General features: G+C 45.1%; 1 protein-coding gene across 2 annotated transcripts; it reads left to right on the top strand.

The window, feature by feature from the left end:
- Positions 1-705: 705 nt before the first annotated feature.
- Fkbp1a (FKBP prolyl isomerase 1A) lies at positions 706-25,174 on the top strand. 2 transcript variants are annotated; one of them, XM_027421547.2, is made up of 5 exons: positions 706-867; positions 940-987; positions 16,457-16,569; positions 18,461-18,625; positions 25,052-25,174. In XM_027421547.2, the coding sequence occupies exons 1-4, from the start codon at positions 831-833 to the stop codon at positions 18,587-18,589; spliced, it is 327 nt and encodes a 108-aa protein (XP_027277348.1). In that variant the 5' UTR covers positions 706-830; the 3' UTR covers positions 18,590-18,625; positions 25,052-25,174. The 2 variants fall into 2 exon arrangements, with proteins under 2 accessions (XP_027277348.1, XP_027277349.1); XM_027421548.2 differs by lacking the exon at positions 25,052-25,174 and adding an exon at positions 19,626-20,701.
- Positions 25,175-26,208: the final 1,034 nt, after the last annotated feature.

Below are 26,208 nucleotides of genomic sequence, written 5' to 3'. Positions count from 1 at the left end.
TTCACGGAGGCATTCAAACAAAACCCACAGAGCCTCACTGTAAGCTTGTGTGAGGAGGGATTCAAGCATAAATGTATATAATATGTGTCTCTACATACATATGTGAGAATTTTTTGTTTTTGTTGTTTTGTTTTTCGAGATAGTGTTTCACTGTAAAACCCTGACTAGCCTGGTACTCACTATGTAGACCAGGCTGGCCTCAGACTCGGAGATCCGCTTGCCTCTGCTTCCCGAGTGCTGGGATTAAAAGCGTGAGCAACCACGCCCGGCTACATCTCCGCATGTATGTCCGGATGTACGTATATGTATTCGGACAAAAGGAGGGGGGGGCTTTCATGCAGGGCAGTGTTAACACTGCCTTTTCCAATGAGGAGCTCGGGACCCAGGGTCACTTAGAAACGTTAAACTTGGTTCCACATACACAAAGCCTACTCACAGCTACCGTCTTTACGGGACAATTAGTTGTGCAGAAGCGTGACGCATCTCTAAGTGACTGGTGGACTCCGTTATTAATTACTGCGAGTCTCAGAGGAAGAGAACGCAGAGGATGACCGGCAGCGGCCCGCACGAAGAGCCTTCCGCCGCAGCTGCATCCGGGGGGGGGGGTCTGCGGCCTGCGGACTTCCGGTCCCTCCGCCCAGAGGCCGCGGCTTCCGAGAGAGCGCCTAGCGCAAGCAGGGCGGGGCGTGCGGTGCCCTGCCGTGCGCGTGCGCAGGCGACACGCCGAGGGACGAAGCCGAGCTGCTGAACAGCCGCCAGGTCCGCTCCGGCTCCACGCCGCCCGTCGCGCCGCCGCCCGCGTCCTCTCCTCCGCCAACGCCGCCGCTGCCATGGGAGTGCAGGTGGAGACCATCTCTCCTGGAGACGGTGAGTAGACGCCCGCCGCCCGCTCCCCTGCCGCCACTCGCAGCCGCTCACCTGCAGTCTGTCTCTCCTCAGGGCGCACCTTCCCGAAGCGCGGCCAGACCTGCGTGGTGCACTACACGGGTGAGTCCCGCGGGCCGGGTGCGCCGGGGGCTGGGGGGGGGAGGAGGGAGAGCAGTGGCTGGAGGTCGGGGCGTGGCGGCCGCGTGGCCGGCGGCCCAGGCCTGGGCGGTGGCCGGGCCCCGAGGGACAGGCCGGGCCCGCCGGGCCGAGCAAGGGCTTCGGGCAGGCGCAGTGTAGTACGCCCTGAGCGCTGCGCGCCCCCCAGATGCTGGACGAGCTCATCTGGCGGAGGTCAAGCGTTCCCGGCCAGGGACCCTTGAAGAAGATTTGAACCATTTCCGAGTCCTGATAGATATCTTCTCCGTGCTTGGGGTGCGCCTTTCAGTAGTTAAGAAGGGGAGGTAATTTAGTCTGCCCAGCCACTCTTTCCCGGAAGAACCCTTGAATTCACCTTTCTGGGGCTGGTGGGAAAAGACCCACTTGCTACGTCATTATTGTGCCTTCACGTGCCCTTTAGGAAATAGATAATGCAGGATCTCTTTCTCTTTGACCCACTTGCAAATCTCAGACTGGATAGCAGTGATTATCAGACCAAAGGATGCGCCATGTCATTCCCAGTCTCCCCTTGCTAGAAGTGGAGACTTTTCTCACCTCCATTTTAAAGATAAAGGAAACTGGGGGGTCGTGAGCGCAGTACACAGTAAAATCAAAGAAAATGTTAAAGACGTGTACACCCAGCCAGAATTCAAGCATCAAGACCATTAGGATTGCTGGCCCTGGGACCATCTTTTGCTCCATGCCCTTACAAGGTCCTTCTGGGTTGGGGAGGGGGAGGGTAGCTGGCTGTGATTTCATAGCTAGGCTGAGTGGTGTAGCCACAGCTGATATGAATCGCCTCCCTCCCCCTCCTTCCCTTTCCCACCCTTTCCTTTGTCCCCCTCCCCATCCTTCCTCTGTTTCTTCTGCTTCTCCCTCCTCCCCTCCACTGTCACCACCCCCACCTTTTTTTCTGGGTGATCTGGCCAAGCTGTTCTGGCTCAAGTTGCCTTCGCTCCCTGATCAGGGGAGGATCCCTCTCTCTCGAGGGAAATGACTTACTGGGAAGGGGAGAAAGGCAACTCACACCCTCCTTTCCATGCCCCCTCATTTCTGTGATTTATTGAATAGAGAGGTGGACAGGAGACGGAACCTTTGAAAAGCTGCCAATGGAAGGAATATTGAAATCCATCTTTGGAGAGAACAGACTCTTGTCATGAACAAAATTGCAGGCTGGGTTGGACATTAAAGTCGTTGTTGTGATGGGAACACAGCCAGCACCTTAGTCTGGGAGGGCTAGTAGAGGGTTCATCATCAGTTTAGTCATCTTTGATAGCAAGTTGAAAAAGAATAGCGTTGCTTTTTTTTTTTTTTTTTTTTAAATCTGTTTAAGGCAATGGTTCACCTTCCTAATGCTGGGTGACCCTTTAATACAGTTCCTCATGTTGTGGTGACCCCCAACCATAGAATTGTTCTTATTGCTACTTCATAACTACTCTTGTGATGTAAACATCTGTATTTTCCAATGGTCTTAGGCAGACCTTGTGAAGGATTGTTCAACCCCCAAAGGGGTCATGACCCACAGGTTGAGAACCACTAGTTTAAGGGGTTGGGGATGTGGGTGAGTGGGCAGCTTGCTGAACTCCTACTCTCTTCTTTACCTTGGTTTGCAGCAGCCACGCTATAATACCTGGCTACATCTGTCTGTGTCCAAGACTGCCCCTCATCCTTGCCTAGCCTATGTTTACTGCTGCAGAAAACCAGGTACCAGTGTGTAGGCAGTGCCGTGCCTCTTGGTGAACTGTCTACATATAGTTTCTGGAGCCTCTTCCTAAAAGAACAGATGGCTATGGGACCCAGAACAGCATCAGGGCTCCTAATGCTTCTTCAAGTCTGTGTTTTCCATGAGGGTGGCACCCACCCACATGTTCCCAGAACAACAGCAGGACCCTGGCACGAATTAGAACAAAAGCTTTCTTTTTTATTTCATTTTGATAAGCTCCACAAAGACGCCTTAGTGAGAAGCCAGCTGTGCCTCACGCTCACAGAATAGGCTGTTCTCCTGAGGGCGGGTGGCTTTGTTCCCGAGAGTCTTTGCCACCAGACTCCCAGGAAGAACCTGTTTGAGACCTGTGGGGGCGTGAGAGAAGGGGGTTGGCGTGCTGTGAGATCACATCCGTAGCATTAAGGCTTTTAAGTCACTGGGAATAGAATCTGGCTTAAGGAACTGTGATCAGAAGAGGAAGATTAGAGGAAGAGGATCTTCAAAGACAGGAAGCCCATGGAGTCCTAAGGAGGGAGGAGAAAGCCCCTATTTCTCATCTCTGGTTTTCCCTTGCTGCCAGTGGTGGAAGTCTCCATGCTATGCTCAGTTTTTCTGTTTCTTTCTGAATGTCTGGCTCAGCTTGTTTAGCTGAGTGACTGAGAGGAAGGATGTGAGTGACTGAGGCTTGAATCCTCTTGATCATGTGTGTTTTAGCCAGGTGTCCATTTCTGCTGGTTTAGAATGGGTCCAAAGAAACAGCCAAGGAAGTAAGGTGCCCAGACCCCCTCCACGACCAACCCCTATCCCGAATTCCAGGAATGAACCCCAGGACCTTATAGATAGTCAGACATTCCAACTACTTAGCTGCATTCCCAGCCTCAACCTCAAGGATGTTTTAAATACCAGTGAGGGCTGACTTAGTGCCATGTTAAGGTTTCCTCTGGTGCTATCTGTGACCTCTACCACAGTGCATTATGAGTGTGGCCTTGAAGGCCTCTGTGGTGCCACTGAGGATGTTGAGTGATTGATAAGATGACAAGCCTTGATCGAAACAGGGAGGTGGTGGGACCATAAGCTTACATGTTTCAGTCCTTGAAGGCCAAGTGGATTTCCACAGCCCCTCCCTCAGTCCCTCCATGGGCTGCTTCATGGTCACTGTGAAGCTTATCTTAGTGCATATCCCTTTTCACTCAGCCTCAGCAGGCCACGTGCTTGCTGTTGTGAAAAGTCTCAAGTGGATTGAAGGAATTCTTTTTTTATCCTCCTAAAATGTAGCTAGCCTTGTAGTCTTGTAGTCTTGTCCTTGGGATGAGGCTTAAGTCATCCTTAGCCTCCTGGTGTCTGTTGAAGACAATAGTCCCTTGGTATCAGCTTGGGTCTGCCTGGGTCTGTCAAAGTTCCCAGGCAGATCTGGCCCATTACCTTTAACTTTTCTTTAGCCTTCTTCCTTCTTCGCTGTTTATTTTATTTTATTCATTCTTCTACCAGCTGTTCTAGTTGGTGACTTGATGTCCAGAGAGGGAAGCTCATATTTAAGACATCCCTCACATAATATTCTTCTAGTATGTATTATTTATCACAAAACAGTCTGGAGCTGTTTGGGCAGAGTTGTGATAAGATACTTTTTCCCCCTTGTGCAGCAGCAAACCAGGCATGAGATGTGACTAGTGAAAGACCTGATCTAGTGGGATTTAGCTCAAGAGTTGGTCCAGTATGACTGACATGTCAGGTAGTGAGAGACAATGGAGATAATCAACCAAAGAAGGATGGAGAAAGAGACTCTTTTTAATTGAGGGAGTTGGAAAAGTCCTGATGAGTGGGCTCTGTGGCCATCTGGAGGAAGAGTTCTTGTGCGAGGCCCAGGGACTGGAGTGGAAGGCAGTGGGGATAAGACACCTGGTGTATTGCCATAAGAACACTCTTCCCCTGGGTCAGGTGAACATGTCTTGAGCTGACATGGATTTAAGCTTCTCCCTCTGGAGGCTGAACACAGTACCCTGATTGTATCTCAGGTGTGAGAGTATTCTATCTAGCTCAGTCCATGGATAGAAGTAATGCCATTACCCATGCTTCTTGAAGAATGAAAGTCCTTGGCTGGGTTTATGTTCATCTCTGCAGTCAGTGGGCTCTGGGAACTTAATTAGATTGTCCTTTTCCTTTTTTTTTGCGCGGGGGGGGGGGTGTTTCGAGACAGGTGTTTCTCTGGCTTTGGAGGCTGTTCTGGAATTCTGTAGACCAGGCTGGCCTCGAACTTAAAGAGGTCCACCTACTTCTGCCTCCCAAGTGCTGGGTTTAAAGACACTTGTGCCACCACTGCCCGGCAAATGGTCCTTTTCTTTTAGCTTCTGTGTGCTGTCTGTAAAACCAGAGTAGTAGCAGCTTGTGAACCAAGGCATGTGGGAGTTATGGCCTTGTTCATACTGTACTTAGATTTTTACGCTCCATGTACCGGACAGTGGAGCTCTTGTCCTTTGTGGTGAGAGCTGTGGTCTTGGCCCCAAAACTCCTTGGAGTGGTCAGACTTAGGCACTTAAGATCGAAACAGTTGGAAGCCAGACATGGTGGCACATGCCTTTAATTCCAATGCTCAGGAGGCAGAGCAGGTGGATCATTGTGAGTTTAAGGCCAGCCTGGTCTACCTAGCAAGTTCCAGGCAGACCAAGGCTACATGGTGAAACCCTGCCTCAAACACAGAAAGTTTAAAGTGGTTGGCTACAGCCAGGATGACCTCCTGTTTCACAGGTGGAGGAAGAGATGGAGTGGAGTGAATGCCCATCTACAGCCATACCTCCAGGGTGTGTGCACGAGAAAGCTATTCGCTGGCAGTAGTTGTGGCCACTCAATGTGAGCGGTGCAGCTGGCCAGTGCTGTCTTAGCTGTGTGGACAGGTTAGGGTTTGTATCTTTCTCAGATTTCCTTAGCTTGGTGAGGTGTTGGCAATGTGAAACTGGACCCTGCTGTAGAAAGGTTGTTTTCCTCTGGCATTGTGAGTTTCCAAGTCATTTACACAAGTACTGCTGTCTTCCTTCCACAGGTAAGGGCAGTAGAGGCTCCTCTGTCTTCCCCAAAGCATGCTTCTCCTGTGTGGGTGTGACTATTCATGGAGAGCCCTTCAAAGAAGGAAAAGTGAAAACAGGCATACTGTGTCCCTGAGTGCTACTGCCTGCATGGCATGGGGTTGCCTTTTTGTTACATGCGCTGTTATTATCCACTCTGAACACATCCGTAGTTCTATAACCAGTGGTTAGCTTGGCCATTTTTTTTGTTTTGTTTTGTTGTTTTTTGTTTGTTTGTTTGTTTTTTTCAAGATAGTTTCTCAAGTATGTAGCTCTGGTTATCCTGGAACTCAGCTCACAGACATCTGCCTCCCAGGTGTGGGAGGCGTGCGCCGCTCTTCCCAGTTTAGCTTGAAATATCCTGATGTCTTACCTCTGAAGACAGGAGCCCCTGCTGAGAACGAGGGTATCCTCCTTATTTCCTTCTTGTGACATCCAATACAGTGTAAAGTGATCTGTTGATATCCCAGACCAAACTCAGTGAAATGACCCCCCTGTTCTGCATTGAAATGGTCTGTGGCCTTGGAATTGGCACTGAGAGCTCTGACTACTCAGGCAGGCCTATGTGTTTTCATGAACTCAGTTTCCCTAAGGGGAAGAGAGGTCTCTGCCCCTCTTCTTAAGTGCTACGCATTTGCTTCCACTTCCACATTCCTATTACTGTGTGCGGTAGGTGTTTTTGTTTCCTTTAGGCTAGAAAGAGAAAGTACTTAACACCACTGCTGCTACATCTCAGCCTTCCCTCTGTTATTCAGTGATGCTGTCTGAAGGTGGGAGAGAGTCTTGGGCAAGTGGCAGTACGTTGCAATCCCTGTAGTGCAGCTGGCACCTGTAAGCCAGAACTGCCTGGAAGAAGTGGTACCTTGTCTTAGGTGTCCTTGCCTCAGGTAGGCAAGAGGAATGAATTATCCAAGTGTGTATGTGCCTAGAGGAAGAAGGTGTCTTTGATTTCTCTATATGCACTTATTGTCTGTGTGCAAGGTACTATACTGGGTATCAAGAATTTAAGAATGAAGGAAAACACAATTTCTACCCTTGTAGATCTTTAGCTGTAGTGGAAAAGGAACAATTAATTCAAAGATGTTTTGCTCATTAATGCTAAGTAGAGGGCCAGGAAAAGGTCAAAATTTTAAATGGCAAAGATCTCAGTGAGAAAGTGACTTTTGAATAGATCACTGGAGGATTTAGGGGGTTAATTTACAGGGCTATTTGAGTAAGAATTCAGGCAGTGTAACAGCAAATGCAAAGGAGTAGGAGTGTACTTGATGTGAATGCAGTCTGTAAGGAAGCGGTGCTCTGGAAGCAGAGACATATGAGGGAGCCAAGCAAGGTCAGAGAGATGGCAGCTCTTGTGAGCCACTTTAAGGATTTTAGATTCTTAAAGAGATGGAGAGCCATGGGAGGGCTTTAAAAAGCAAGGGGAAATAAGGTCTGTTTGTATTTTCAAAGGGTCTGTCTGGCTCTCTTGTGTGATTTATGCTGAAAGGAGAGCAGAAGCAGAGCAGGGAAGCCAGGGAAGGGCAGGAGCCAGTCTGGAGAAGTACACCCTAGAGCAATGCATATTATCTCCAGTGAGCCACTGTTTATATCATGGGAACTGAATGACATGCCTACAAGGAAAGTTTACTCTACCTGTGTTCTTCATGTTGTACTTTGCCTGTGTTCTCTTCCCATTGTGGATCTTGACTTTGAAAACTTGGTCACATTATCTAAAGGGATTTGGCCAAAGGTAAAAAGTGTTTCCTCACAGTTGGGCATGTGTTTCCTTGCATTTGGTGGACTAGGCAAGTGAAGGGCTAGACCTCTGGCCATACCATTCACCTAGGGTAAGAAGCAGCCTAGTGCACGAAGGTTACATTAGGAAGCAGTCACAGGCCTAGAAGTGAACTAAAACAGGTCAGACCCTTACTGAAGAGCTGTTGCTTTTTCTTTGAGTATGGTGGAGTTTTCCAAACATCAATTTTGTCTGTTTTTTCTTACAATAAAAATAAAGTCTGTTGTGAGAAGTCTAAATGCTAAGCCTTTCCAATCCCTCACTAGTGTCATCATTCTTTCTGTCTTTCCTGCCTGACTCATTGCAAGCACTCAGCTAGACTGGTGTAGTCATGCTCACACTTCACTGATCTGCGTGCTGTTCAATTACATCATCAGTATAACTACCATGGCTGGCTTTGGAAACATACAGCTGATTGCTCCTCTGTTCCCTTTGGTGAACTTAAACTCATGGGAATGTTGTCTTTCTAACATAGAAGTTATGCAGAAGGGGGTTTGGGAAGTTTCTATGTCTAATAAAGAGGGAAGGGAAACAACCTGTAGTGCTTCCATCTGGGAAAGTCCTGAGTGGTTTCAGTTGCAAGTCTGCAGACTGACTTGCCTTTGGATGGCTTCCCTTTCCATTCAACAGCTGTGCTGGTTATACTTAGGAAACTCATCTCTGTTTTGGGCTTAGCAAGCCCTTCTTCTTGCATTGGCAAATGACAGGAACTTTGTTTTGGTTTTGAAGGTTTGGGGATGTTTGGGTTACTTGATGGGTTTATTTGATTTAAATATAGGGGTTTAGAATTTTCTCTATAACTTCTCTTATTGTGGTCAGTGTAAATGCTACCTATGAAAACCTCAAGCAAAGATTATTGAGTGCAGTGAATGAGCTTTTACTACAAGTACTGAAGCTTGAGTCTCTTGAGTCTTCTGTCGTGTTCCCCACCCAGTAGAGGACATATTGAGGCAGAGTCCCACAAAGCAAAGTGTGCCAGAAGTAATCTGAAACAATAATCAATGGGCCTGCCTCATAGATTTGAGTCTTGATCTTGGGTCTTCACTGTTGGCCTGAGCCAAGCACTGGGAGCATAGCCTAGGGGCACAGCCTAGGATTGCATCCTGGGGCACTCTGGTACTCTGCTTGGCAGGTGCTGCCCATGTCTTTTCCCTTTGCCAATTACTTGTGAATAAAAGCACACTCCAGAACTGGGTGTGACTGATGGAGTGCTTGCCTAGCATGCTATGTGGAGATACATTAGATTCTTTCTCCAAAGTCCTCTTTATTTTATTCCCAATACCCTTCTCTTCTGCAAGGATTTGAGTTTGACTCCTCCCAGTGAGAAGCTGCATGGGATAGAAGTGCCATGGGCTGTGTGCAGCGGAGCCTTTATTCCTCTCATGGTCTGGAGTTTTACATTGAACACACACACACACACACACACACACACACACACACACACACACACACACACACACACACACACACACACATTCTTCCCTTTTTTCTCACTGATGAGAGAGTAAAACCCTTTCTAGGAGCATCCTGCAGTTGCTACTGCCATATAGGGAAGAAGGGCTAAATATGGAAGGCTCTTGCTTGTCCTGTCCTGCTGGTTCAGGCAAGTGCAGCCAGGGGCTGAGCCACATGCCACTGGAACATAGAACAGTGTCCAGCTCTGTGACCTGGAGCTGCAGTCAGCCCTGAGTGCCGTGATTTCAGACTGGAAACGGAGAGTCTGCAGCTCTTTGGACCACTTGTCAGTCATGAGGTGGAGTTTGTGTTTAGTCAGAAATGGAAGTGGTCACTGCTGGCAGCAGGTGTAAGTGTGGCCTTGAGAGTAGAAAGCTTGCTGTGTGTGAAGTGTAGCCTCGGTTGTCTTCTCCCTACTGAGCCTGCTTTTCCTCTAGAATTCTGATGGCAACTGGGCAGGTGGTTTCACTGCTCTGGAGCTCCTGGCTCCAGCACATGGGGTTCCAGAGTTGAAAGGGATGGAACACAGTTGAGACTCAACCTGTTCCTTTCTCTTTGTCCTACTTCTGTTCCCTGTGTGGAACAGTTGCTGAGCATAAGCAGGGGTTAGTAAGGTCACTACCTATTTTTTTCCCTTCTGTCTTTGTAGGCAGGGTCTCACTTTGTTGATCTCAGAATGATCTCCCCCAGCCTTTAATAGAGTCATACACCTCCATGATCAGCAACCTACTTTCCTTTTTAAAGTTTTGTTAAGGTGCAGTTGTCTTACAGTAAGTGTCCCCCCCCCCCCCACACACACACACACAGGGTTTCTCCATGGTTTTGGAGGCTGTCCTAGAACTAACTCTTGTAGATTAGGCTGGTCTCTAACTCTCAGAGATCCGCCTGCTTCTGTCTCCTGAGTGCTGGGATTAAAGGTGTGCGCTACCAACGACTGGCTAACTATCACATGTTTAAAGAGTTCAGTTTTAGCTGGGTTTAATGGCTCAAACTTAAAATTTTAGCATCCTAGAGTCAGAGGCAGGAAGATTATGAGTTAGTGCCAGCCTATGCTATATAGTGAGATGCTGACCTAAAGACCACAACAGTGTGCTGAATTCCTTGTGAAGTTCCCATCTTGTTTTCTTTCATAGAAGCTAATGTGTTTTTTGTCACAGAAGGTAGTTTGCAGTTTTCTTTTGAGCCAGGATCTCTAGTCTGTGTAGACCAGGCATGCCTCTGTTCAGGAACTCACAGAGGTCTTCCTGTTTCTGCCATCCTGGAGTGTTGGGATAAAAGATGTGCACCACCACACCTGGCTAGTTTGTGGTTTAAAAATTACTTACACATGGAACTATGTAGTATGTATTTAGTCTTCTGCTGGTTTCTTTTAGTTGGTATAAGTATTTCAAGATTGTTTTGTCTTCTGTTATGGATAATTTGTTCTTTTTTGTTGCTGAGTATTTTTCTGCATATGGGTTATGTATCCATTCACCATTGGTGCTTGGGTTGGTTGTTAGGATTTGACTGTTAAAAATTGCTCTGAACGTTTGTGTATGAGACTTTATATGGATATATACTGTCATTTTTCTAGGGTAAATACTGAGATACAGAATGTCTGGGCCATATGGGACAAGAATGTTCACACTCAGGTCCTTCTAGAGTAGTTTGCTCTGTTTTACATTCCACCAACAGTGTAATATCCTCCCTGTACTTGATGTGGCCAGTCTTTTAGTTATTCACTTTAATCATTAATATCCCTCCTGATGGTTTTAATTGCACTGTGTAATAACTAAGAATACCGAATATCTTTTCATGTGCTCACTTGCCGTCTGTGTACATCTGTTTTAGTGAAGTATAGGTTCAAAGCTTTGCCTCACTTAATGGGCTGGTTTTCTTACTCAGTTTTGATAATTGTTGTATAGCTCAAGTTGGCCTTTGAACTTGGCAATTATCCTTCCACATTCTTGCCTTGGTAGTTCTTTTTTTTAATAACATAATTTCTTTATTGATTCTTTGGGAATTTCACATCATTCATCCAAATTTCACTCATTTTTTCAGCCGCCTCCATATCTGCCCTTCACCCATTTAGTGCCTCCCCGAAAGGTTAATTAAAAAAAAAAAATTAAAGCCAAAAGAAACAAAAAACAACTTTGCTCTACCATCTTTCCCACCTTCTTCATGCATCCTGGTGACATTGGGAGCTGTAGTTCATTACCCAGTATACCATTTTGTTCAGTCAGTTTTATTTCCAAATGTTCATTGCAACGCGTCATGTATTCTTCTAAAGAATTTTGTAGGCTTAGCATTTACATTTAAGCCCATGGTCTATTTTGAAGTAACACTTGAGGGCTGGAGACAGTTCAGGACTTAGAACCTGATTTCACATCCCCATATAAAGCTGGGCATGAAAGCATATAACCCTAGTGCTCCAGCAGTTAGGTGGAAGGTCAAGGCCAGCTAGCCTGGAGTATGAAACAGTGAGCAGGAGACTGTCTCAAACAAGGTAGATGGTGAGGACTAACATTTAAGGTTGTCCATTGACCTCCATTTGTGTACTATGGCACATTTGTGTGCACTCACATGAACACACACACACACTATGAAGTAACAGTTGGTGCAGTGTGGACATGAACCCCGGTTTTCTAACTTGTGTGTGTGTAACTTGTGTGTGTGGAGCAGAGTGTGGCTACGTGGTCTGTTCTGTTGACTCTCGCTGCCTTGAGGATCATCCCTGTCCCCCCCCCCCCTCAGGAAATCCCCAAGGATGTGAGCTGGAGCCACTGGAGGCTGGCCTTGGTTATCTCCCAACTTTCAGAGATTACTGTGTGCCTAGTGTCTTAAACCTATTGTTTCATTGAGGTTGTTTCTTAAGTATTGGGGGGGGGGGTTAGTTTGTTGGATGGCTGTTCAGAGATAATATTGTCTCTTTTCCTTCATCTTGGAGGAAAGTGGAAACTGTTGCTGTTGCTTTTCTTGTGTTCTGCTATCAAAGCTGAGCAGCTTAATTCTCTGAAAGCTGCACGCACACTCATGCCACCTTTCAACATTTCTGCTTTCCTCTGTTCTCTTTCTTCTAGAACCTTCTGGCCCTTTAGTTTGGGTGCATTGTTACACCCACTCAACTCTCCTTACCTCTAGGGTAATTTATTTAGCTTTTAGAATTCAATTATTGTTCTGGAGAGATGGCTCAGTGGTTAAGAGCACTGGCAGCTTTTCCATAGGTCCTGAGCTCAATTCCCAGCAACCACATAGTAGCTCACAACCATATATAATGGAATCTGATGCCCTCTTCTTGGTATACATACACACATGTAGTCAGAGCACCCTTATACATAAAATACATCCTTTTCAGAAAATTCAACTATGGGGGAAAAATTCTTCAGCCCCAAGAATACCTCCTTACCGGCACTTCTTGTGAAGATAAAATAGATAAGATTGACAGGAAATGGCTATGGTCTGAAGCTCTGGTGCAAGACTCATGTCCCCTTTCCTTAGACAACAGCTCATATGAAATAACGTAAGAGAATAAGGCATTGATCCTGTTTACTGAGTCCCACAGAAATTTAAGATAAGGGAGTTAGATATCCCTCACTGAAGACTGCTGACTGCCTCAGGAGCAAATAAAAGCTGTGTCCCTCTGAGCTTCCTGTCTGCTACTAGTCAGTTGAGGCAACTCAGGCAAAGAGTACTGGAGTCTTCTGAAAAATGAGAAGTAGTTAAGCATAAGTTACACATGTGCTTGTTTATGCACACACATGCTGTGTAGGTGTGTGTGCTGGGCCCCAACACAGATGCTGGTTCTGTTATCTCACAGATCAGGGAAGTGTTTTTGGTCTTCTCATCATTCCATTTGTTCACTCCTCATGGTAGCACTACATTGGAGTGCTGAGTTAATCAAACGAAGCTTTGTCTCATACAGGTTATGCTCAGCCATAAGTATGTCCCATTTGTAATTGGCCCATATAGACATAGCCTTTCCCATTAGGAGTGTCTCCTATCAGGTGGTACATTTTTAAAAAGTGATGGACCTGAGAAAGGGGAGATTGCTTAGTTGGTAAAGCACTTGAGTGGCAAGCATGAGAACCTAAGTTTGGATCCCATCTAAAAAACTGCTAAAAAAAAACTGGCCAGATAAAAAGATGGAGGCAAGCAGGTCCTACTCTACTTGTTTTAGAGTCCAGTGAGACTCTAAAACAAAAAGAATGTCTGAGGAATGCTTTGTGCATTGAAAAAAAAAAAAAAAAGCAATTTTTCCCCTGCAGTTATTTTTAACCACCTAAGAGCCATAGTATAAGGATTGCTTCTGTGAATTTGGAAGGATTAGACAAATGTATAATGACATGTCTACCACTATAGTATCAGAAAGATTTTGTTTATTATTTTTATTATACTAGAAATCCTCTGTGCTCCAGTTATCCCTCAGTTCTTGGCAGCTGTTGTCTTTTTTTTTTTTTTGTTTTACTGTATCTATAATTGCACCTTCAGAGCAGATTTAGTCACCCCACAGCAAAATTCGTGAGAGGTAATTTGGGACTAGGTCAGAGTATTGGTGACTGTCTTGTGTTTCTGACCTTCTCGAGGTCACAAGGTAGCTGCAGTAAGTCGCTCACCATCATGTCCTGACACAATATTTGTTAAGGGTCGAGTTGTTGTCTTCCTCAGTTGTTCTTACCTTATTTTTTGAGATAGGGTCTCTCAGTGAACCTGGAGCTGATTGACTACACAGCTGGCTAGGAAGCCCTGGGAAGCCTTTTTTACTCCTCAGCCTGGGGTCGCCCTCATGTGCTTTTCTGCCCAGTTCTTTTTAAAACAACAGCAACAACAAAAACAAAACAACCGAGGTTCTGGGGGGATTGAACCTTGAGAACTTGCAGAACAAGTACTTTACCAACTGAGCTGTCTCCAACCCAGGAGCTTTTCTCTTAGGTCTTTTTTTTTTCCTTCTAATGATGTGGGATTTTTCTAGAAAACTCCAATAGACAAAGGGAAATAGTAATACGTCTAGGACTTATACTGGCTTGTGTGTCTGCTCTATACCATTTATAACTGGCATAGAGAAGGGCCTAGAATGGGTAAGGTTTGTCTTTGCTGCTGGGCTGTAGCCACTCGTAGAATTGATGCTGTAACGGGAGTGGGACTCTGGGTCTGAACTATTTCATAGCCTTGGTTCAGGTACCCCTCTGGTCATGTTTTTCTGAGAATATTTTGTTTGTTTATTTATTTTTGAGGTAGGGGCTCTGTAGTCTTGGCTGTCCTGGAACTTGCTCTGTAGACCAGGCTGGCTTTGAACTCACAGAGATCTGCCTGCCTCTGCTTCTTAAATTCTGGGATTAAAGGCGTGTGCCACCATTCCCAGCTCAAGATTTTTAAAAAAATAAATTAAGTTACATGTATGGGTGTTTTGCCTGAATATGTGTGTATATATACCATGTTTATACCTGGTGTCCATGGAGACCAGAAGAAGACTTCAGATCCCTGGAAGTAGAGTCACAAACTGTTGTAAGCCAATGTGTTCTATGTGGGTGCTGGGAACAGAACCCAGGTCCTTTGGAAGAATAGCCAGTGCTCTTAACTACTGAACCATGTCTCCAGCTCCACCCCCCCCCCCATAGGTTCTCGAAGACAGTTAAGCTTAAAGGCCAGGGACTACTCTTTTGTCTTGGGCCCTTATTCAAGGTCTGCTCGGGGAAGCCCAGACCAGGAAGAGGCTATTTCTGGTTATCAGTTATCTTTCATGGTTCACAGTTCTTGCTGGGCTAAATAAAGCTTTTTGCTAGTTACAGGTCCCCCTGTTCATTGGCTCTGACCCTGGGTAAGCTACAGAGTCTTGGAGTTGGTTTCTTTATTTCTGTTAAAGCAGTCTCATAAGCAGAATGGAAAAGCTTATCCATAGAAAGGATTCTGAGAATCTTGGCATCTTTCTTTTCCTAACTTCAGGCTCAGTTGGGTGGTCCTGTGGCTGAAGTTGAGCTAGCAATGGGCATGTAGATATTGTGACCTAGAGACTTATTACCAGTGACTGTTCATGTCTGTTTGTCAGTTCTTCAACCAGGTGGTGATTGTATTCTGGTAAAAGAGCAAGCTAAATGTAGTCTTAAGGTTCCACCTGTTATTTCTTTATAGACGTGGAAAAGGATAGGCCCTGTTTTCCTTGTGTCCTTCACCCAGTCTTCAGGCAGTGTGAGGCCCATTCTGGCCAGGACATCCGTCTTGACTCCTGGGGACAGCAGCCTCCACCCTGTTTCCTATTTGGTTAAAGTCTAGAAGTCTGGCGACTGTGATAACGCTTCTCAGTTCACCCCTTGTTTCCTCAGTCTACCGACCAGGGTTGACATTGTTTTTCAGGTTGGGATTTTTATCAGGGTTTCTACCCTTAAAAACACATACACATGCACAGGAGAACTGTTTTCTCCTTTTGCATTGCATAGCACTTCTGGGCCCACCACTAGCTCCCTCCAGCCTGGGGTGGCATTGTGAGAGCTTTCAGGAGCTCAGGGTCAGCTGTCCTAGCTGGCCGATAGCAGCTTCCGGAGAAACCCATGCAGGGATGTTTTTGAAAATGGAACTACAGATGTCTGCCATAGATGTCTGCTCCTCTTTTCTCACGGTGCTCACTCTGCAGTCTTGGTGCTGGGATTCCCCTTTCATTGTGGTTTGTCTGACTCTTGGGAAAGTAGTATAGTAAAAGGAACATAGTGTGAGGGTTTTTGTCTAGTTTTGCTATTTGAGCAAATTCCTTCACTTCTTGCCAGAGGCTCATCTGTGAAATGGGATGTGCTGTGAAGACTTAAGCTTCAGCAGTGGGATAAATGCTAGCATGTTGGGTTCCTTTAGTTATCCAGGTTATTTGCTACTTTTCAGGAAGACTGGCAACTCAAGAGCTAGTCTGTACTCAGTTTCCTTTTTTGTTTTGTTGTTGTTTGCTTGTCTCTAATAAAACAGCATCGGAGTGCTGGGGAAAGCTTTCCTGTTTTCCCTTTCCCCATAATGCTGAGCAGATTTTTTCTCTGTAGATAAATACTTACTCATCTGCCATGGAGAACAGCAATGTCTTAGCCAGCCATGAGAACAGGGTTGGGAGAACATGCTGTATACATGTGTACTGTGGCAGAATTGGAGACTACTTACTGCCTCTTGCACTGGAGGCCCTTACATAGCAAAGGAAACCACATTTCAATTGAGAAAGCCCATGGTTCTGGGAAGGCCATGACAGTTTCATGCTCTAATTCCAGAGCAAGGTAGTAGCTCAGAGTGAGGTAACAGACTGGGTGGCGTCAGGCCAACTGCATAGCTGCCCAGTGAGGCCACAGGAAATCCTCTAGAGATAACACAGTTCTCTAGGCTAGAACCTAGCATACTGGCACTACTGTGGGGATGGGTCCTGTGCTGCTTTCTGACCGGTTTCCTGTCATTCTCTTGGTCACTCATGTTAAAACTACATTTTTTTTTTTTTTTAAACAGGAATGCTTGAAGATGGAAAGAAATTTGATTCCTCTCGGGACAGAAACAAGCCCTTTAAGTTTATGCTAGGCAAGCAGGAGGTGATCCGAGGCTGGGAAGAAGGGGTAGCCCAGGTATGTTCTCCTTTGCCTTGTTTCCTAGCATCTGCCCAACACCCCCAAAATAACTGTCTATGAGGATTCATTATTTCTCTTCAAAGGTTTATTACTTTTATCTGTATGAGGAGTGCATATATGCATACACATTGCATATACCCTCAGTGTCTCATACCCTCAGTGATCAGAAGAGGACATTGTATTCCCTGGAACTAGAATTAGAGATGGTTGTGAGCTGCCATGTGGGTGTTGGGAACTGAACCCAGGTCCTCTTCAAGAGCAGCCAGTGCTCTTACTGCTCTCCCGTGTCTCATGGGGTTTCTCGCATAGTTTAGCACACTTTCCTTACCTTTACCTGCACAAAATTGCCTGGAGTTTACTTCCTTCTTTCATTAACTTTGACCATACCTGAACATGACAGAACCCATACAGTTGAATGCTCTCTACAGGATATGGGTGCTATAATTCAGTTAACCAGAACCCTAATGAAGGCCATTTGAGTCTTTCCCAGTATTTTGGCAGAGTAAACAATACTTCATACTTGTCTGTCTTGCAGTCTTTATTTTACATGTGTGCAAGTATTACTGAAGAGCAAGTTCTAGAAAGTAGGCTCATGTACAGCCTTTGTAGGGTTGTGTGGTTAGGTAGTAAATGTACCATCAATCTTTAGGTCATTTATGGATGACAGAAAAGTGGTGGAGGGAGAAAAAGACAGAGGCAGATACTCCTCAATTGCTTTATGCTGATTTGGCTCTATGTTTCCAAGTACAGGGTCCTGCTACAGGTGCACATTTGGAAGACTGCCTTTTCATCTAACAATAATTTGGCCATGTTTCCATTTTATATCTTAAAACCTCACTGGGATCTTTCTGATGGCTAATCCGTGGTATGGTCATGTGTATGAAGTCATCCCTTGCCATGGACTTACAAAGGTTGTTAGCAGAATATACTAGAAAGTAGAATTGTTGAGTCAATGGAAGTAATTGTTTTGAATTTTATTAGATAAAACCATGGCTTTGAGCCAGTGTGGTAGTTCATACTTGTAATCCAGAACTTTCCAGGCTGAAGTAGGAAGATTGCCCATGAGTTAAAGCCTGTTTTGGCTGCATAGTAAATTACAGATTAGCCAGGACTACACTGCTATCCTGCTAAAGCTCTCTTCTGTTAATTAGCACACATGTATAAATATTTTTACAAATGATTGTATATGTTGTCTTGTTCCCCAGAAAAATAAAGTCAGTCAGTCAGTCAGTCTCTCTCTCTCTCTCTCTCTCTCTCTCTCTCTCTCTCTCTCTCTCTCTCTCTCTCTCATCTCACTAGAAGATTGTAAATATAAGCCAGGTGGTGGTGGTGGTACATGCTTGTGATCCCAGCACTTAGGAGGCAAAGGCAGGAAGATCTCTGTGAATTTGAGGCCAGTCTGGTCTACAAAGTAAGTTCCAGGACAGTAAGAGCTGTTACACATAGAAACCCTGTCATCTGGAACCACTCCCATACCCCCCATACACACCCTGCTTTAAAAGAAAAAAAAAAAAAAGCTTGTAAGTCTAAATGTGGTAGTGAACACCTGTAACCCTATTTAACTTAAGGCAAGAGTATTACTGTGAGTTTGAGGCCAGATTACACTAGTAATCTTTCTTAATTGTATGAGAACTATTTGTGTGACTTCAGTATGTCCTGAAAAGTCAAGAGGGGTTTTTAATTGCCATTGGGTCTCACCTAGTGTTAACTGCCAGCTTCCCAAGTTTTTCACAGTATGGGTGCTGCCTGCTGAGTGGGCAGCTGCAGTCACTGGAGTGTCTTGGCCAACACTGTCCTAGCCAGGGACACAAGGAACCAGCTTGGCTTGTGCAGGGATTGAGAGTTTGTCCAGCTGAGTTTAATCCTTGTGTTTTGTTTTTTTCCACAGATGAGTGTAGGTCAGAGAGCCAAACTGACAATCTCCCCAGACTATGCCTATGGAGCCACTGGGCACCCAGGCATCATCCCACCACATGCCACTCTGGTTTTTGATGTGGAGCTTCTAAAACTGGAATGACAGAAGTGGCCTCCTCCCTTAGCTCCTCACACATGGGTAAGAGTACTTAATGTTGAAGGACTTTTAACTGCCTTTGTTCCTTTGTTAGACCTAGTGTTTGGTAGAGGTGAGGACAGAAAATGCTACAGAGCCAGCCCTCCTCCTCTCTGTCACTGTAAAAACTGACCAGTCTAAAAGCACGATGGCATGTGTTTCTAAGGAGCTTGTGGGATGGCAGCTGTTTATATGTAGCTTATTGAATTGAGGTCTTTGGAACCACAGGCCAAGTTCCTAGTGCTAGCATTTTAGACTTTTAGAAGTAAAACTTTTTCTGGCTTTGTTCTGCCCTATGCTTCTAGAAGCTAGAAAGAAAAGCACTTTTACAGGAACAGCATGTTAGCTTGAACAGCCTCAAGGAAGAAAAATTGAGATCCTAAAGGGAGAGACCTTAGGATCTTGAGTTGTCCTTCCTAGTGAAGGACACCGGGCCTGATCACATCCATATGGTGGCAAAGTAGATCTGAAGCCTGTTTCCTGTGTCCCCTCTTCTTTCATTCTTAGAACATTAGCTCAGCATCCTAGTGCTATGGCATTTTTCTTGTGATTATTAGACTCTCTTCACACATGAATGTCATGTGTGAACCCTTCCAAGTGGCCCAGATTTTGCTATATGTTTGTTCTACTCTTGGAATCCAGAAGCCACAGCCAGGGGCTGAATGAGTGAGGATGCTTTTAGAAACTTGAAGCCAAGTTGGATCCTGGTGATCGGTGTGTTGTCAGCAGCTTTGGGAATGGGAGGGGCAGCCTCTTTCTGTTCTTAGCAAGCTAAACTTTAATGTTAACAGAGAAAAGTCATATGAACCACTTGTGGCAAGGTGAGCACAAGAAGGTTACTTGCAGGGAAACTGAGTCAGCTTTCTCCACCTGTAAGAAGTGGCCTGGTTCCAAAAGACCTGTCAGGTGCTTAGGACAGGATTTGCCATGATGGATAATATTGTGGCTGTCCACACAGAGAACAATGAGTTAGTGGAACTCATAGATTTTCTGTCCCCAACAGATCTGCCATGGAAGGATCTGGTACCTCCAGACGGGTGCACATGAATCCATGTGGAGCTTTTCCTGATGTCCCACTACTCTTTGTATAGACACCTACCCGACTGAATGTGTTCCGTCACTCAGCTTTGCTTCGGACACCTCCATGTCCTCTTCCCCTTCTGTATATGTGTTGACCTAAACTATGCCATAAATCTCAAGTTATTTTGTTTTGGGGTGAAGATTCAGTTTCAGTCTTTCAGATCTAGGTTTCCAATGGAGTATATGGTCAAGTATTAACAGCACAAGCGATGGGTTAACTTTAGAATAGGAATTGGTGTTGGGGGTGGGATTTGCAAGAATTTTTATTTTATTTTATTTTAATTTTTTTGGATGAAAAAATTATTATATATTATGACATTCTTGCTGCTGTGCTGCAAAGCCATAGCAGATTGGAGATGCTGTTGAGGGCTGGATTTTTCCAGTGAGGGAGGTCCTGTTAAATTGAAATCCCTACCCAAACTGAATTGGGAAGGAAGGGAGCGAGCCTTTGCTTCTAACGGTCCTCCCACCTTCTGAAACCGTCTGCCTTTTAAAGCAGGTTCCTTTACTGCTGTGTTGGACACTACAGTACCTGTCCCTGGGTCAGCAGGGACCTCTGAAGCCTTCTTTGTGACCTGGCTTAATTTGTTTTTCATCCTATGGTTTTTCTAATGAATTTTCAGGACTTTTATAATCTTGTAACTATCCAAGCTCCACTTCCTAAATTTTAAGAACTTTAATGGAAAGTTTAAATTGAAGGTGCTGTTTGTAGACTCACCACCCAATGGACGCCCGGCCATCACTACAAATCCTTGAGTGTTCTCTAAGAAAATGATGCTGGTCATCACAGCTTCAGCATCTCCTGGGTTTTGATGCTTGGCTCTCTCTGCTAATCTCGGCTTCCTGGCTTTTTTCCCTCCTTCAGTTCCTTCTCACCCTCTGCTGTCCTGTGTAGTGATTTGGTGAGAGAAAGTACGCTTTTGTCCCCTGCCCTCTGCACTACATATGCGTTCCAAGTTTTATTATTGCAATAAAAGTGCTTTATGCTGGCTTTTCTCAGCCCTGTGTCGTGGTGGTTGCTTGCACATGCCTCATACTCTTTAGCACAGAGATTGGTAGGCATGTGGGGTCCTAGGTTATATCTTGACAGTGTAGCAGTGAACAGCCTTTCCCCACTTTAGCCATGTTAGGGCGTGGGGGCAGCAGGCTTAACTCAGAGGAACTGCCTGGGTAGGGCCAGGCTAGGGCAGACATAGGTCCTTCTCTGTCTCTCACATCCCTTAACTGTTACGGAGTCACAGAGAAGTAGGGGATCCAACCTGCTTTTAACAAGGAATCCAGCTGGAGAAGTTCTTTAAGCAGATGTATGGAGGATTATGGAGAGGATGTAGGGATTTAAATCTGTGTCCTTCATGAGATGGTATGGAAAGACTGCTTTGTTTCTTTCCCCCATCCTGTAGGTGCCTCGCTCAGTGTTACTGAGAGTTAACACTGATCACCATAATGTCCCATAATACCTTGACAAACACCTTTTAAAATTGCTCTGGAGCTGGGTGTGGTGACGCACACCTTTAATCCCAGTACTCAGAAGGCAGTGGCAGGTGGATCTCTGTGAGTTTGGGCCAACCTGGTCTACATATTGAGACCCTGTCCCTTAAAAAAAATTGTTCTGCTTAGTCATTTTTAAATGCAGAGGTTGCTAAGCACTGGGATGATGATTGGGTTTTAACATTGACATGGAGGTCAAAGGATACCTTACAACAGCCAGTTTTCCTACTATGTGGGTCCTGGGGAGCAGCATCTTCACCCACAGCTGTCTTGCTAGCTGAATAATGGTTTTTAAAAATACTTTCCTTCAGTTATTTTAGTTTAGATTTCTGGAGTAATAGTCTAGATTTGCATTTTAATTTTCCTCCAAGTTATTTTTATCAGATTTATCAAAATGATAGTTTTAGTGACTACCTCTTTAAAAATGGTTGATGCTTGATATGTATCTTTTCTGTCACATTTCACTTCAGTGCCCTTAATACATATATGAGGGCAGTATTTGTCTACATTTTTGTGCCCCATCGAGATCACTGTCATCCCAGAAAAGTCTTAGGCTGTTTCTCACTCAGATCCTACCATACTCTCAGAGACTTTTTTTTTTTTAAAGATTTTATTTATTATGTATACAGCATTCTGCTTCTATGTATATATGTGCACACCAGAAGAGGGCACCAGATCCCATTATAGATAGTTGTGAGCCACCATTTGGTTGCTGGGAATTGAACTCAGGACCTCTGGAAGAGCAGTCAGTGATCTTAACCTCTGATCCATCTCTCCAGCCCCCCGCCAGAGACTTTTCTTTTAAATATATGTTTGTGTAAGTGTGTAGCCTGAGTGCAGATGTCCTGGAGGCCAGAAGAGGGTCTTGGATCCCATAGAGCTATAGTTACAGGAGGTTAAAAGCACAGGCTGCTCTCCCAGAGGACTCCAGGTTGATCCCCAGCACTGCCATGGTGGCTCACAACTGTCTATAACTCTAGTTCCAGCCATTCTAGAGCCCTCATCTGGCCTCCTGGGAACCAGGCACCAAGTGGTATAAAGACATATATGCTGACAAAACACCCATTAAGTTTTTTTATAATGCACTGAAATTAAAGTGTCAAAGGTAGCACTCACGTCTTCTGCCCAGAGTGTGTGATGAGATTCCAGATGTGTGTGCCCCAGGCAGCTGGGCTTTGTTCTCATTGGAGGCTGGGTTTGCCAAAGCTGAGCTACATGGCACACAGACAAACCACTCACTACTCTTGGGCAGGTACAAGAGCATGCTGATGATGTATGCGTGGCTGATACAGGGTCACATTTGCCTACTGGTGGGCACTCCTATTTTAACATTTAATTTTTAAAAAATGTATTTGTTATGTATACAGTGTTCTGCCAGCATGTATGCCTGCAGGCCAGAAGAGGGCACCAGATCTCATTACAGATGATTGTGAGCCATCATGTGGTTGCTGGGAATTGAACTCAGGACCTCTGGAAGAGCAGCCAGTGCTCTTAACCACTGAGCCATCTCTCCAGCCCCTTAACATTAATCTCTAATACTACTCAAAAGCAATGTTTGCCCAAAGTTAATTAAGGAAAATTAATCTAGTTAATTGAAGAGTGTCCTGTAATTTTATGCCAGCCCTGTGACCCAGTGCATGCTGGGTGCCAGGAGTGAATACAGCCTGAGACAAGACAGTGCTGCTGTAGGCCCTTTTTTTTTTTTTTAAAGATTTATTTATTCATTATATATACAGTGTTCTGCCTGCATGTATGCCTGCAGTCCAGAAGAGGGATGGTTGTGAGCCATCATGTGGTTGCTGGGAATTGAACTCAGGTCCTCTGGAAGAGCAGCAAGTACTCTTAACCACAGCCATCTCTCCTGCCCCTACTGTAGGCTCTTAACATCCAGTGAAGGGAACCAGCAGGTGAGTGAATTGTGGCAAGCACCATGAAAGCAGCAGAGAGCAGGGGGTGGCCAGTGGAACAGCAAGCATGAAGGCCCTGAGGGTTAGTTATTGCACTGGGTTAGCTGGTGGCAGAAGTGAGACTAGCAGGGGCTAGCAAGGAGTACATAAGACAGTAATATGTCACAGGTCAGTGAATTCTGTAGTGTCATGGGTTTCAGCATATCCCCAGCTCCACTGTACATATTTTAGATTTTTTTTTTTTAAGTGAGCTATAATAGAATTTTCAAAACTTAACAAAAATCTTGTATCTTAAACATTACATTTTTAAAGGAAAAAGGAATCTACTTCAGATTCCTGAATTTTCTGCAAGATTTTCACAGCATACTACTGTGGTAATGTCCCAGGCATCTGTGGCCTACCTCTCAGTAAACATGCCTAGGCTTTTGGGCCTTGTGGCCTCAAGTTACCAACACAAGGAGCTTCATAGGCTGTCAGCTACAGAGCATACAGTGGGACTTTGGTGCTTTCTGTCAAGGCAAACCATATGGCTATCCCAGGTTGGAAGGGATGAAGGAATATCAGTCACATATCTGTAGAGTGCTGTGCAGGTATGTGTGCCCATTGGAACTATTAGCACAGTGCCACAATGTCCAAGTAGTCTGTTATCCTAGGTTGATGACTGTTTGCCTGAAGATTGGAGGTGTACATCTCCCAGGATTGCTGAGGAGATTGTTGTCATGGTTGCCATCCCACTGTGTGTGGCCTTTTTAATTTTCTGTATTTTGATGGACCAGCTATGTTAACAGGTAAAATCTCATATAGCCTCACCATGGGTGTTTTGGTTTGTTATTGTTAATTGCCCTGGTCTCTGTGATGGATCCCCAGAATTTATATTAAAAACCAGGCATTGTTGTGTATATATAATCCAATGCTAGGGAGGCAGAGACAGGCCAGTTATTCCTGGGGCTCCCTGATGAACTAGCTTAACTTGGCAAATTCCAGGCTATGAGAGGACCCCCCCCCCACTCCCGAGTCAAGGGTCTCAGGGAACTAAGGTGGATAGCAAGGAGGAAAAACAACAACCAAGTCTGAACCTTTAGCCTCCACATGCATACATGTGTACCCACTCATAAATATAATAACAGGCAGCCCCAACTCATGAAATTCCAGCCCCAACTCATGAAATGGAAATAGTACTATTTTACAACTGGGCCTCTTTGTAAACAATTTAGCAAATGTTTTGAACTACCATCATATTTTCTTTAAGATAAGACCTAGATTTATGTCACATATAAACTAGACCCTGGAATAATGACTTTCAAGAATGAGAATATCCCCTCAGTTGGAGAATGTTACCTTCTTGGGGTATCCAACAAGTTGGGTGCACAAAAGCCTTTATTGGCATTACCACCTATTGGACAAACAGCCTTGTGCCCAAAGGCAGATTCTTTAACCATAGAGTTTAATGGGGAACCAGAACTCCTTAAAGCCCAAGAACCCTTCTCTATCAAGCAGGACCACAGACAGGGTTTCTCTGTGCCCTTGCCTGTCCTGGAACTTGCTCCGTAGACCAGACTGGTCTCGAATTCAAAGATCTGCCTGCCTGTGTCTCCTGAATGTTAAGATTAAAGGGCATGGCATGCCTGGCAGAATTTTTCTGAATGGTGCTGAAGTAGAGTGTTTTCAGCATCTCACCTAAAGTAATGAGCTTTGTTGGAATGTCAGCATTATGATGGACAGATCTGAGCTGTGAGGACTAGAATAAACCCTAGGGGCTACATGATATGCATATGAGTTACCTAAGATCAATCTGAACTGTCTTATAGGACTGGAAGCATCCCTGGTGTGTTCTCCAGAGTAGGATTGTCACACAGCAATGGTGACACTTGATTGTGTTTTTGAGGGACTATTGGACAGTGAATCAAAGTTGTAACTGTTGACCCAGGGCCTAATGAAACCCTATCTTTTCTAGAGTGCCTTTGGGAGACTGCAAACGTATTCTGAGTCTCTTCTGGAGGAATCAGGACAGATTTCCATACTTAGTCTACCCCTGAGATCAGAAGAAAATTATAAAAGTTATTATTGGTGCCCAGGACCATCTGCTATATTCAAGTTCTGCTTTCTGCAGCCAGAATCTAGAGGGGGAAGTGGAAGCTGAGGAGAGAGAACAAGAGTGTGGGAACTCACACTCAAGACCTGCCAGCTCCTCTACTGGGGGAAAGAAACTGACAAATGCTATGTCAGATCTGTTACCAGAAGAAAAACTACCCAAATATGTCCTCCGACTAGACAGGACAGAACACTGGAAGGCCTCTGACATGACCATCTATATCACTTTTACATATCCTTGGGTAAATCTTGCAGTCCCCATAGGACCAATAATTTTCTTGTTAGTGGGGCTTTCTGCTACTCTGTTCTTAACTCAGATAATTGGTTCCCAACTCTTGGACTTTGGGCATCGGCAAGACTCCAGTGGCCAAATGATTCCCTCTACCTTAATGCTGTCTGGAATATTGTATTCCTTCTCCACTCTTCTGGTAATTGCCTGAGTGTCTTTTTCCTTAATTGAACAGAGACCTCGTGACAAAAAAATGGATGTCCCAGACATCTTCAGCTCCCTATAGAATTCCACAATAACAGCTCTCACTGTGTCTCCTAAAGGGACAATGATTCCATCCTTACAGGCATCCCCACTAGCCCATACTCATGTATGGGTTACTGATACATCAGATAAGGCAGTACCTAGCTATAATCAGAGTAAAGGATTCTTATGCTTCTCTTGACCAGGAGCATCGAGTAAAAAGGAAAAGAAAATTAAGAATAACGTGGAGATAAAAGCACACTTAGGTCCTCTGGAATATAGCCACAGCTTTTTTTTTTTTTTTTTTTTTTTTTTTTTTTTTTTGGTTTTTTCGGTTTTTCGAGACAGGGTTTCTCTGTGTAGCTTTGGAGCCTATCCTGGCACTCGCTCTGGAGACCAGGCTGGCCTCAAACTCACGGAGATCCGCCTGCCTCTGCCTTCTGAGTGCTGGGATTAAAGGAGTGCACCACGAATGCCTGGCTTATAGCTACAGCTATGGCAGATCCAAGAGAATATGAGCTTGCATTGAAGACCAGACAAGTCAAATG

Source organism: Cricetulus griseus, chromosome 6, assembly GCF_003668045.3.
Source record: "Cricetulus griseus strain 17A/GY chromosome 6, alternate assembly CriGri-PICRH-1.0, whole genome shotgun sequence".
Classification (NCBI taxonomy): domain Eukaryota; kingdom Metazoa; phylum Chordata; class Mammalia; order Rodentia; family Cricetidae; genus Cricetulus; species Cricetulus griseus.
This window is presented reverse-complemented; position numbering and strand designations above follow the sequence as displayed.